This window comes from Aspergillus affinis, assembly GCF_023601865.1.
Source record: "Aspergillus affinis strain CMG 70 chromosome Unknown NODE_6_length_556011_cov_87_064024, whole genome shotgun sequence".
NCBI lineage: Eukaryota > Fungi > Ascomycota > Eurotiomycetes > Eurotiales > Aspergillaceae > Aspergillus > Aspergillus affinis.
In genome coordinates, this window is record NW_026515787.1 from 418,746 (window position 1) to 431,665 (window position 12,920).

At 49.5% G+C, this 12,920-nt stretch overlaps 3 protein-coding genes across 3 annotated transcripts; 2 read left to right on the plus strand and 1 right to left on the minus strand.

The window, feature by feature from the left end:
- Positions 1 to 67: 67 nt before the first annotated feature.
- KD926_009674 (uncharacterized protein) lies at positions 68 to 736 on the plus strand (the record flags this gene model as incomplete). Its single annotated transcript, XM_053095710.1, has 1 exon — positions 68 to 736. The coding sequence occupies one exon, from the start codon at positions 68 to 70 to the stop codon at positions 734 to 736; it is 669 nt and encodes a 222-aa protein (XP_052960241.1).
- A 124-nt stretch (positions 737 to 860) lies between these two features.
- On the minus strand, positions 861 to 2,433 carry nuf2 (kinetochore-associated Ndc80 complex subunit NUF2; the record flags this gene model as incomplete). The annotated part of the gene is made up of 4 exons (XM_053095711.1): positions 861 to 974; positions 1,025 to 1,939; positions 2,024 to 2,284; positions 2,344 to 2,433. The coding sequence occupies 4 exons, from the start codon at positions 2,431 to 2,433 to the stop codon at positions 861 to 863; spliced, it is 1,380 nt and encodes a 459-aa protein (XP_052960242.1).
- Positions 2,434 to 2,787: 354 nt separating this feature from the next.
- KD926_009676 (translation initiation factor eIF2B subunit alpha) lies at positions 2,788 to 3,845 on the plus strand (the record flags this gene model as incomplete). Its single annotated transcript, XM_053095713.1, has 2 exons — positions 2,788 to 2,834; positions 2,894 to 3,845. The coding sequence occupies 2 exons, from the start codon at positions 2,788 to 2,790 to the stop codon at positions 3,843 to 3,845; spliced, it is 999 nt and encodes a 332-aa protein (XP_052960243.1).
- Between the last annotated feature and the right edge of the window lie 9,075 nt (positions 3,846 to 12,920).

The window sequence follows — 12,920 nt, forward strand, 5'->3', positions numbered from 1 at the left end:
GACTGACAATGACACGTTATCTTAATCCACCATTTACAGACCACTGATTTGCTACAAATTATCGGTCATGGGCGTCGTGCCCCAAATATATCTCGAAGACCGAGTATTGGATTTTCTACAGTACATTCTCGACAACAATGCCACCACAAGCCTCCTAATTATCTGCTCGGAAAGGAATAAATTTCTTAGACGACTGCTAGCGACTGTACGCGCCCAGCCACAGGAGACCCTCCAGAGCCGCCAATTGGTCACCAAAACTCTTGGGTTGCTCTCCAGGTCCTCGCGAATTAAAGTGGCATTCTGTCCGACCCTGGAGCATCTTCGTGCTTACCTCTCTGTTCTGCACTTCAACAATGCTGCCGGACAGGATACAGCTGTTGCCGGAGAGCAACGGTCATGTCAGCCTTTAATGGCGATTCTGGACCCGTTGGCTCTACACCATCCCGCCTCTGAATTTTCTGCCCAAGGACTGTCCAGAACGCTTGCCGCTGTGGTCGAGACTTCTGCGCGGGAGGTAGTGGACCTTGTACTCTGTGAATGCCAAGATGTTACTCGTCCTAACAACAGCGGCCAGACATTATGGAATGCTCATGTGCCGCTGCTCAACAGTTCCGTGCGAACTGGGAGAGACGAAAGTACCTGGGGAGGACAGAGTGTTCCTGTGAAGCGAATAGCTCAGCGGTGGTTCGAATTCAGCGATCCGAGAAACTCGACTACAAATAGTCTGGATGTGTAAAATATCGTGACAACAACGAAATTAGAAACAAGGAAACTTTGTCATATATGAGCCTCAATCACCCGGGTATCCTAGAGCCAACCGTAAAACTCCTGAATTGTATGTACCAATGAAAACTCCAGACTCATAGACATTTCTCCATGTCGGTGATGTAAAGCTTGATATGCGATTCGAGCTTCAGATATTCATCGTGGGCGCTCTGGATTTCACTCTCGATGTTCTCCTTGAGATCGACCATCTAGATAAAGGTTAGTCACACGATTGAACAAGGAATGGCGCCGATCGTACCTTCTTCTCGATCTGTTCGATCTTGATTCTCCTTCTCTCCATGTCCCGTTGCTTTTCTGCACGTTCCTCACGGAGTTGTTTCTGGACATTTCGTAGCTCCTCCATACGGCCTTGTGCCGCATCTGCCTTTTCTTGAGCATTCTTTCGGAGAGCTTCGATCCTCTCGTTCCACCGCGCCAGCTGTCGCTGAAGCAATTTCTCTGTTTGCTCCACCTCCCTCACATTGTTTCCTCGGTCAGAGATCGCTTCCTTGTTCCGAGACGCTCGCGATTCCTCTTCCTCTTCCTTTTGCAGCTCCACAGATATATCCTCAAGAAGTTTAATGCAAGCCTGCACATCATTGCTCACAACCGTAAACGTATCCGACGAGGTTTGCAGCGCTCTCGCTCTCTTCTCCATCGCATCGATCTGAGCCTTTTCGCGCAGCAGATTCTCCGAAAGGTCGGTCAAAGTAGCCTGGAGGGTACCCGGGCTTTCCATAACGTAGGGACGAAGCTTTTCCACCTCCTGCCGAGTGCGGACGACCTTCTCCGTCTTTTCTTCCAAGCTTGTTTGCCGTTTCCCCTTGTCTGTCTTGACCCGCTCCAGAGTATCGGCGACTCGTTCCTGGTTGCGTCTTAATTCGAGCAGTCGCGCCTTGAGCTCGTCGTTTCGTCGAACTTTCTCCTTCACTTGGGTCTCATTGGCCTTGAGGTTGCGCCGCATCTCGTCCAGATGTCGTCCCATATCCTGGTTTTCCTCGTAGAGGGTCTCGATGCGCGTCTTGATTTTGTCGGACTTGTTCAGGTGTTCCTCCACGACGGCGTTTTGGGACTCGCGGAATCTGACGAAGTTGATGAGGTATGAAAATATCTTAACTAGTCGGTCGTGCGTGGGTTTTGTCATGTCTGTAAACGTGAAGTCGTGCACTCCGCACTGTGTTTAAAAGATCGAGTTAGCAAAAGTCGGGTAACGGTTGCCTACGAATAGAAGCAAGATCCCAGCATCAAGCATACATACCTCCATCATCAACCGCCGCAAGCTACCAAAAAAACCCATCAGATTGCGCGTTTCGGTAGGCACGATGTCTGGATAGTCACCACCAACGTCCTCCGCTGCGACGCGCATCCCAGGCTCTACCGTATCACGGGTGATATTCATGACAATCTTCGCAAACCATTCGAAAACCTGTTGGATCTGTTGCGGGTTGGGCTTGACCAAGTCCGCCGCGGTGAAAGGAATGCCGATATCATTGATACATCCTGCGATTTCCTTGTCAGGCTATTCTTGAAATTAGCACGACCTATGGATTGAGTGCGCGCATGGAGAAGGCAACCCACCAGGCGCATTAGAGCATCGTTGTCATCCTCCTTCTTTCGACCGCCGCCCCTGCTGTGTTGCTGCTGGGAGCCATGGAATTGTTGGCTCATTCGATGGCTGTACGCCATTTCCGTATGTAGACCCGGTCGCGATGACAAGATTGGAATGTATTACGAAGAAGAACGGAGAGGGAGGACGCTCGTCAACGATTAGGGGGGAGCTGCTTGATCCGCTCAATGTTATGATGATTGTTTACCGCAACGGCCTCTCGCATGGCAACCGGAAGCGGACTAGCGCCGTTCGGGAGGGGCAGTCAATGCAAACGGAGCAAACATCCACTCCACGGTCTCTTTTCGATGACTCTTTTGCGGCGCGGTGACTGCGATAGAGGTAGATTTGCGTCTGCTCCACGAAAAGGTTCCCTTGTTCTTCCTAACGAGCTTCCTGGTCCGCTAGAATTCACCATGGCCGCTGCCGATTCAAGCTCGACGCCGGCTAACAAGCCATTCGAGTACGTTTCTTGACGATGACTTTTTTGCTCCTATAAATGTCTGCTAATCCCACTCCTAGCATTGTTGCAACATACAATGACCTGCTTCGCTCCGACCCGGACCTGACGATGCCAATCGCGGCCATCGAAGCGTTGGTTCTGCTCCTCACACACTCGCCCTCATCCACGATATCAGAGACGCTCGACCTGCTGGAAAAATCCACCGCGCACCTCAAGAAATCCATCCCCAACCCCATTGGACTGTCCGCCGGAACCGACCTGTTCCAACGATACCTGATCACCACCCTCCAAAGACCGGGCCAGCTCGGACCCGCGGGCGACTTCAACGCCATCCGCGCTCATCTCCTTTCGAACGGCCGGCTGTTCATCCGACGCGCGAAGGAGAGCCGAGACAAGATCGCCGGGTTCGGTCGAGGCTTTGTGCGCGATGGCAGCACGGTGTTGACGAACGGCGGATCGCGAGTCGTGGCCTCGCTCCTGCAGCAAGCTGCCGACGACAAGGGCGGGCCGTCCGCCGTTCGGTTCCGCGTGATCTACGTGCTCTCTGACGCGGCGGAACCCGAGGGCATGGAGACGGTGCGGGCGTTGCGGGAAAAGGGCGTGCCTGTCTCTACGATCCCCGAGTCGGCCGTCGCGTATTCGCTAGGGAAGACCGACACTGTCATCGTGGGTGCGGAGGGTGTGGTCGAGAACGGCGGCATCGTGTCGCGCATGGGAACGTATCAGATCGGTCTCCTGGCCAAGGCCATGGGGAAGCCCTTCTACGTCGTGGCGGAGAGCCACAAATTCGTCCGGCTCTATCCCCTGGGACAATATGACCTGCCTATTGATCAACACGTGATCGACTTCAAGACCGAAGAGGAGATCACCGACGGCGACAAGCAGCAACTGGCGCACAGCTCCGAAGTGGTCGACTACACACCGCCTCATCTGATCTCTGCGTTGATTACCGACAGTGGCGTTCTGACTCCCAGTGCCGTTAGTGAAGAGCTCATCAAAATCTGGTTTTAAATGGTTGTTCTTTTACGATTGCGAACTTCAGGCCTTAGTTGCTACGAGGTTGATAGAGGGGACACTGGCGTTTGAGTACCAAAAAATATACCCACACCGAGGGCTTCTGTTAGCATTAAGGCATTTGGATCTTTGAATGAACCGAGAGTGCTCATGAAGGAAGAAGAATACTCGGGCCGGAACGCCGGTCCACGAATTACGCTATCGTAATTGCAAACGCCAGCGCCTGCACATTCTTGATGATCTTGCTTGGTTACATCACAAACCACTGTCATTCGGTTGGTTGTAGATGATCGACTGATCGCTCAGACATTCCGATGAGGTCACCGTTATTATCTGCCATGAGAGGGGCGTCAGCTGGAAGTGGTGTTGGCGTTGGTATTCAGTCAACCTAGAATACCCTGCTGCAGAGAAGGGGAACAAGAAACGATACTAGTCTATCAGAAAAAGATCCTCGAATGTCTGAAAGGTCACTGTTCAGAATTTATGAAGCATGAGTAAAGAAACTCATCACATTCTTGGCATATTCGTTTATTCCGCCGTCTAGACACCCGAATCCCATTGGCGCCATTTCATATTCCAATTCGACTTAAACATAAACAATCGTCACATCATCAATCATTAATCATCAAGAGCTTTTGTAAAATCATCAACCAGAAACCCAGCCGAGATATGCACTTGAGTGTCCCAATATAACCCTTCCCCATCTTCCAAACGACTCCGTCCGTAGTTCCCTGGCGAGGAAAGGCGGAATCCAATGCCATCTAGCCTCGCATATCATATAGAAAAGAGCGATGGCCGAGCTTTCCGGCATAGAAAAGGCCTAAATAGACCATCCCAGTCTATTCATCAACACATTCACATTCCGCATGATTCCATCGCGGTAATCAAACGAGCGACTGCAGTCGGCAACCAACTAACCAACAATGAAGGCAATTGACACCGTGACGTGACGAGACGTAAAAGCCATCCATCAAGCCCATCGTATCCAACCACCACTCAAGCAGTAGGTATGAGGTAATAAGCGAGCGATTCCGATCAACAGAATACCTCGGAGAGGAATGAGTCCGTCGATCTCGTCAGGTAGGAATAACCTCGACCACCAAAACGTCATCGGAATGTTGGATTCGAGAGACCCCCAGCATCATCACTTTTCATCCGATCCAAGAAAAGGAAAACAATCTGTTTGTCTTATCCTCCGAGAACCACAACCAATCCGGAGAGAGAACCTAAATCAGGCGGTTTCAGTTCGCAATGGGCCCGAGGTGGATGATGACGGGCTGGATTGGCTGCAGCGAGGCGAAGGCGTATAGGAGGAGGTAGCCGAAGGCGACGAATAGCCAGAGAGCATCCATGATCTCTAATTCTGTGTTTTGGTGTATGGTCCGCTTATCTCATAGAGGTACGAGGGGATGGATGAGTGAGTGGAAAGTCATTCAAATCATCGATGACTTGAAGTTCCGAGCAAAGGCAGCCAGACAGACAGTAAATATAGTAAGCGTGCGGTAATAGATATAAACTCGAGCCAGGACCAGGAAGAAGAAAAGGTACCCGAAGGCACGGTAGGGATGGAGAGGGCTTAAATGACACCCAGGGCTGGGACTGAACAATTGGAAATTCCCCGGGGGTTGAGTCAACGTGCATAAGGATATCCCGTCCCTGAACTGATCAGGTAGCAACGGGAGCACATCCGTGTCGATGGCTTCTCGTACATCCCTGCACGAAGATCGGAAGGGGAAGGAATGGAAGATGCGGGGTTTCTTTTGGGTCTGGAGGAATTTCTTCCTCTTCGTCCCGCTCCGTTGACAATGGACCTGATTGGGACCCTTGAATGGGGATTTTTCGTTGATGGAAGAGTGATGTACTCCGTACGTATGACTGTTGGGATCTACCGTGCTTACTGTCTATTAGGTGGAGTACAGTAGTACTTCAAATTCCAATGTGAGGCCAGGCAGATCTACTCAAGGGAGCACTAAAGAGTACGTGAATTTGTGTAGACTGTGGTCTAGCCAAGATCAATCAAAGTACTTCCATTCTCTGCCTGATGCGTCTCTTGTGATCTCTTGCCCAATCCTATTTAGTAGGAGTACTTAGTCAAGCGATCTGGCGGTGTGTTGATCGCTTTATCAGATCTCATGCGGTGAGGGTAGGAAGAATTTGCCTCCATGACTCCATCGTGCTCGAGAAAGTAAAGTGAGGGGTTCCCTGCTGCACTCTTAGGTCATATTGAACTCATTGTCATTGATTTGGCCATGTTTTATCCGATGTCACATCTGCCGTTGCCGCAGTCTACCGTGAGCATATTTTGCCGCGAAACCGGAACCCCCTCTGACAATATACTTAAGTGTCACCTTTCATAATTCTCAACCCGACCAATTTTTCCAACCGATCATCAATCACGAGACTAGGCACGTGCTGCTCACGGGATCTCGCCAAAGAACGGGCGAGGAGGCCTGATTAGCCCGAGGCGAAATTCTGGAAGGCCAGCCGTTTCACTGCCCCTCCGAGAGCCCCGAGATGGACCAAACTTCGTCCCCACGGCCTGTCTCATTGGCATCCTGCTGCTGAACCATGGTACGCCCGTAGTCAAGTAAGACCCAAGTCAACGACAATAATAATAGTAAACAAGTAGTTAGTGGTTGGGGAAGTACGCGTAGTCAGTCAGTCAGTCAGTCAAAGCCAAGCAGGAAAAAAAGACACCCCCCACAACACTCCCTGCTACACAACACAGCACTCTTTGCTGCGACTGTACCGGTTCTTCCTTTTGGCATTCGATTCTTACTATCTCTGGTATAATCCTGGCACCTTATCTCATTGCTGTCCAGTGGTTTTGATTCAGCTGGATCAATACAAAGATCCCCCCACAGTCCACACCAAGTACCTACTCCGTACCTCCGTTTACAACCGACGGATTATTCCACCCGACAATACCCTGGTTCGCCGACGAAATTCCGATCCTCTAGTATTTCTAAGTCTTTCGCGACAGATAAAAAAATAAATTAAAAAAGAGAGAGAAAAAGCTATATCAATATATTCATTATTGATCATTTTTTTTGGAATTCTGGCCCTATTCGTCAGCATTAAACCCACCATTAGCGGAGGCACATACAGATACATCATAAACTAAAACCAAAAAGGACAAGAAAAACCATTATTATCTCTTTTTATTTTATTTATCTCTACCTCGAATTTCTTGATCCCCAAGATCTAAGAATCCCTATCCTATGAGATAATGGGCTCAGAGTCATTGATCACTGCCCTCCGATCCGGACGAGACCAGTACTATCCACCAGCCGGACACAATCACAATCACCATAACCGGCGGGGTTCGCCATCATCTCGCCCTGCAACTGGCAGCGGGGATGGAGACCACAGCAGCGACGCCGACAACACCAATGAAAACGACAAAGCGCATGACTCGTGGTCAATTAAGAGGCTTCTCAGTCGCCACGTGAGTCGCCGATACCGCGTTCTGGAAAAGGAACCAAACCGACTCCGGAAACGCTCGACTCGTTAATGTTAATTAATGCGCTGCGATGGGTCGGGTCTTGTTACGTTCCTAGTTGTATATACGAATGGAGTAGTCTATACGGAGGACTGCTGCAGTTAACAAGGGTCTTGCCCTCTTTCTTTTTTTTTCGCTATTCTCTAGCCACATCTGGCAATCTAGATTGCTGGGTATGGACGTGGCCGAGAGACCAACAACCGAATTGCATTCTGAGTGCATCCTCCGTATGGATCCTTTTTACGTACTGTACGGAGTACTGGAGGAGAGAAGAGAAGAGGACCTAAATAATAAGGCCCAGAACACCGATCGATAGATCGAGTCTAGGATTATATCCGTATCATCATTCGATTCAACAAGTACGCACTTTTCCTTTTCGGAATTAGGTGGTCATTCCTGGCGTTCATTTTTTGTCTTGATGCTGCTGTTGTTGCTGCTGCTTTTGTCATTTTCTTCGTGCCCACCCAAATCCACTACCAAGTACATACATACCAACCCACACGAATGCTATGTCAAAAAACCTACTCCGTATATACTAGTACATACATACATACCTGGACATATCAAATGCCCCCATTCTCGGGCATCTATTAGGCTGGCGCTGTCTTTTCTTTTCTTTGCTCCCCTCTGTCTTCTCCGTTTGCCAGCAACCGCCTGATTCAATGGGTGTTGGCTTGGCGTTGATGTATACTGGTTGAATTAGTACGGTGTAGGTAGAGTAGATAGAAAGGATAACCCTGGAGTTTATTATTGGTCCTGTGTCGGAGGAAAGTTCATATTGAATGTAGACTTCCGTCGGTAGTTTCGTTTTGTTGCGTTTGTTTCAATACTCTTTATTTCATTCGCATTCGGAGAGGCTCGATTCGGTTTGCGGTCTTTGTTTGTATGTACCCAAGGGAGAAAGAGAGAGAGAGGGAGGGGTACGAAGGAAGAATTGAACTAAGTTAGTTCGTAGATATTTGGAATTGGAAAATAAAAAATGGGGAAAGAAAAAAAGCCCAAGAAAACAAAGACAAAACCGTTGAGATGTATGAAAACTCCAAAGCCACAAAAGAAAAGCCAAGACTTGTTCGGAGTAAGTGCCTGTGCCTAAGTTCGAGAAAGAAAACGAATCCCCAAAGCCGCAGGACGGACGGAAGACAACCTACCCCTCTCTAGGCAGGTATGGACAATTAAGAACCGAAAAACCAAACTCTCAAGCCCTGCCGTACTGGATAATTCGGACAAAATTAATAGAACTCTACGAGAATTCAAGTCGGAGAAAGTAACCTAGTGGTTGTACTGTATTCCAGACCAAATAATAATGATCATTACGGAGTAGTTTTCTTCTTGACCACTGCCAACGCAAACCAAACGTGGTGCCTTACAACGCTCCGTTGCCAGTTCTAGGCCCCATGCGAGAGCGTCTAACTAGCGCCACAGCAGCTGCAGGTAACCCGAGCTACCAATGTACTGTTCTGTAGGGACTACTAGGGTGTAGTAGGTAGGGTGATGTTCGTCGGAAGACAGGTCATGTTCAACTAGTTAGTTACTCCGTAATGGCCATAGTTCGCCCTGTTCGCTGTCGATTGTTATCTTTAGCCAAATGCCACCAATCTTAAGGAAGGTAGGTAGGTAATTGTGTATTATATCTAGCGACGGTCTGTTGGCCTGCACTCTCTGCATTGTTATATGACAGGTAATAATGTTAGGCGCATGCAGTTTTCCCACCTTCCTGCTGCGCATACGTACATGACCCTATCTTTATGAATGGGTGGATGGATATCCGGATGTAGGCAAGTACCTAGTATTTATGTATGCATGTATGTATATGTACGGACCGATGCACATACCAAATCATCTCCCAAGTGACCAATCCTTCGGTCGACCCCTCGCTGCTGGTCGTGGAGAAAAAGCGGTACTTTGGTCTTTATTGGAATGGGTCCAGGACAACGCTTACCTACCTACTGGTAGATAGAAATAGGTAGGTATGGACGATGAAGAAGGACCTCGGGCTTACTTGCTAGACTGAAGGAAGACAATATTCACGGACCATCAGCCTCGTATCGATTGATTCCGATCGTAGTAAGATAGGAGTCTTTCTCCGAAGAAAATCTCTAACTAATTCTAATCTTAATTTAATAAACTTGGTCGGCTCTCTTAGCCTTAAGTCTATGGTTCTGACAAGTCCAGGGACCAAGTTTGTATGTACCTGCTTTTGGTTACGGCAAATCCAGGGAATGTATTATTGAGGATACAAGGTCGTAACGCCCGCTGACATTGGACCCACCGGCTTGGATCGACTCTGATCAAAAGAAATTAAACCGCCTATCAGCAGCGATGATCGCAGGGTACCATGTCTTACGGAGGAGACAGATGTATCTGTAGAAAAGAATCTAAAAAAGGAAAGGTCGGTTCGACCATACGGCATACAATGTCAATAATACAGTGTCCGTCGCTCTAATCTGCTTGAGAGAGATTACGTGCATGAAGGATCTCGCTGTGCGGATGTCTGAGATGAGAATGTGCAACTTCCCCTCCTCTCGGGATGGAATATCACGTTTGGACCAATTTCCCCTCGATCCATCCTTACGGAGTTACTGTACATACTCGCCACAAGCGCCCGACGTTGTGTCCGAGATCTCATGAACGCGGCGGCCGAATCTCTCCCGGAGAGGAACCCGTTTGAAGGGAACAGGTATGTACCTACCTACCCAGGGACTGGGACTTAGGAATCAGGATGTACCTGCTTCGTCCATGCAAGGACAACCACAGCCACCATTAACATGCTCCTGTTCCCCTCCACGACTGTCTGATGTTTCACTTTCATAAAACCATCCGTCCAACTCCATCCCCTCACGAGATTGAGATCTGGTCGGATCAGTGTAGTAAATTAGATGCAGGAACAGAAAGATCCACTGATTATCGCCGAAGGGGCCCTTGGTTAGTACTCAAATTGAATGAGTTTCGGCACTACAATCCGCCCGGGTTACTCAACAGTGCGCCCTCCCGTATTCACCGGAATCGTCGTTGACTGGACCCCCCTCTCTTCTGTCCCTGTTGGAATAGGAATGCGCAGTACAGGTGGACATTCATTCATCGTACCGCACATGCACAACGAGAGACATTAATCTCGAGGGCCTAGCTTGACGGGATACGAGAGAAGAGATCCCAGCGTCGGCGGTGATGTCGGAAATTGGAACCCAGAGGCCCATCTACGGACGCCAAAAGTATGTACCTGAATCTGTAGTACGTAGTCTGCTGGAGATCTGGGGCTCGACAACACGCCAAAGATAGAGTCTAAAGAAGTGTGGTTCGGACTGACAACTCGGGTAAATTGTCCCATGGCGCTGGGCGGGCTTTGTTTCGGTATGTATTTCTGGAAAACGGGCCTCCACCCCTCTCTCTTTGCTCCTCCTTTGTCAACATTCAACAATCAACATACAGTACTCCGTACTCCGTACTCTAGCATACCTACTACAATCGGAGTCCACTCAATATGATGAAATCTGCAAGGAAGGAAATAATGACCCCTCCCGCGGGTGGGTTTAACGAAGAAGAGACGCGGGAATTCAGTCCCGGACTGGGCCTGTGGAGGCACGCTACTTCTTGTCGAGGGGGGGAGAGAGGAGAAACCAGGCGTTGACTGTTTAATTAACAATTACTAAGACCGATGGTGGAAATCACAAAAAAAAAAAAAAAAAAAACAAGAGGGAAAAAAAGACAAAAGAAAAATTTCTTCCGAGTCCAAACTCCACCCGGGAGTGTTCGATGAACATCCAGACCGACGTAGACTGACACATTATTACCCAGGGATATCATGCCCTGGGGCCCTAGGGAGGATCGACGGGGTTTGGCGCTGAAAACCAGCCCGAGAAAGCAGTGAAGGCCTCGAAGCAAGTGTCTGAATGTCTGAGTGTCTCTCCCCTTCGGCGTTCTGAACCTTGGGTCCTCAGGATTTAGTTGATCAAAACAAAGACCCACCCGGCCTGGACGAATACCTGTGTATGGAGATTCGACCGTTACGATGTCATCGATAGGCGCAGGATTCTGCACCGTCTGGTCCATGCGCATTGGACCTGTCAATTGCTGTCAGGAAAGCGTGATATGGGCGAGGACGGGAGGAGGAGCTGGAGTGCTGCTGGACGCATGGGATTTCCGATTTGTTCCTTGAGAAAGGGATGGATGGGATGGGTGTCACAGATAACACTCAGCACATTTGACCGTGGTCAATCTTGCCATGGGACCTGTTCATTCAACGTATCTAAAAAATCTCAGCCTCTCAGGCAGATGTTAAATCAACCTCAATCTAGGAAAGATCTCCTCCGGTGTTCGTCATTGTCGTTGATTGCAAAGGAATTGTTAATGTTGCTTGTGCCTGTCTAGTGTCTGTCCAGTGTCTGCCCTGCCGTCCCAGCGTAAGCGACGCTAAGATTTAGCGTTACGGATAATGGATCCAAGGCTTCAGACCTTTCCAAGGTCCCCCCCACCAGAAACATTCCTTCTGCTCATGATTTGCCCGTCAGTCAATTCCTCATATCCACTACCCAATCACGCTGAATCCTGCAGAGATCCACTGACATCATCACCCATCGTCATCTTTTTTCGTGCCTGAGAAAGAGTCTGGGACTGTCTCCGCCCGGGCTCTGGGGCAGTACCTTCACGATTACCCGGCCTTGTATCCTGCATTACGGGCTCGTACACACATACACAGTATATACACAGTCGTACCGACCAGATCGAAGACGCTGGTTGTGATCGTTTTCCGATGAGATCATGGCCGCCGAGAGATGATGTTCAGCATATGCAGTAGTAGCATGGGCCCGGAGAGCCAGGGCACCCATAGGCTATCGCAACCGGGTCGGCGAGAGATGCTGCGAGAGTGCCCAGGGCCGTATGGCTCGGGCGGCCCCTGCAGGAGAATTCTAAATGGGATTGCATTGCGGAGGGGAAAGGAACGACTGTAACTCATGGAGTTCTGGGATAGACGAGGCTTGCTGCAGACAGATTGAAATTGATGGTTTTACTCCGGAGTACGGTCATGACTCTTCTAGCACCCTGATGCGATGTAGTATAGTACATGCGCTCGTAGGTATGTACCGACTACCGGCCAAGCAGCTTGCTTGCTTTTCTGGCTACCGAAGAGTCCGTCGCTGTCGGGCTGACGAGAGAGGGAATCTTGGCAGTTGGTCGGTTGATCTTGACCGTTTTCGAGGCGATGCACTGGGTAGTGAGTACAATGCAGATACTACCACTATCTGGCGATGGTTCTCCAGAACGAGGGCAGAATGTGCTCGATGCACCGACTCTAGTAGATACTACACCGTACGGAGTAGATAGTCGACCATAATAGTTTTCCTATCGAGGCCGTGCCAAGAACACCAGTACGGAGTATACAACCGTAATACACATACACAATATCCCACACCAAGTGGAGCTGCCCCGTGAGCTAGCGGTACCAAACGGTAAGACGGAAAGACCGGCGCAAAGTTGCCCACCGCGCGATGTTTCTAAAGATGGCGGAGTGGAGCGCGGCACCGTCGATAGTCACGGCGATTACACCTATCGGCGGTCCCCTAAGGCAGGTACCA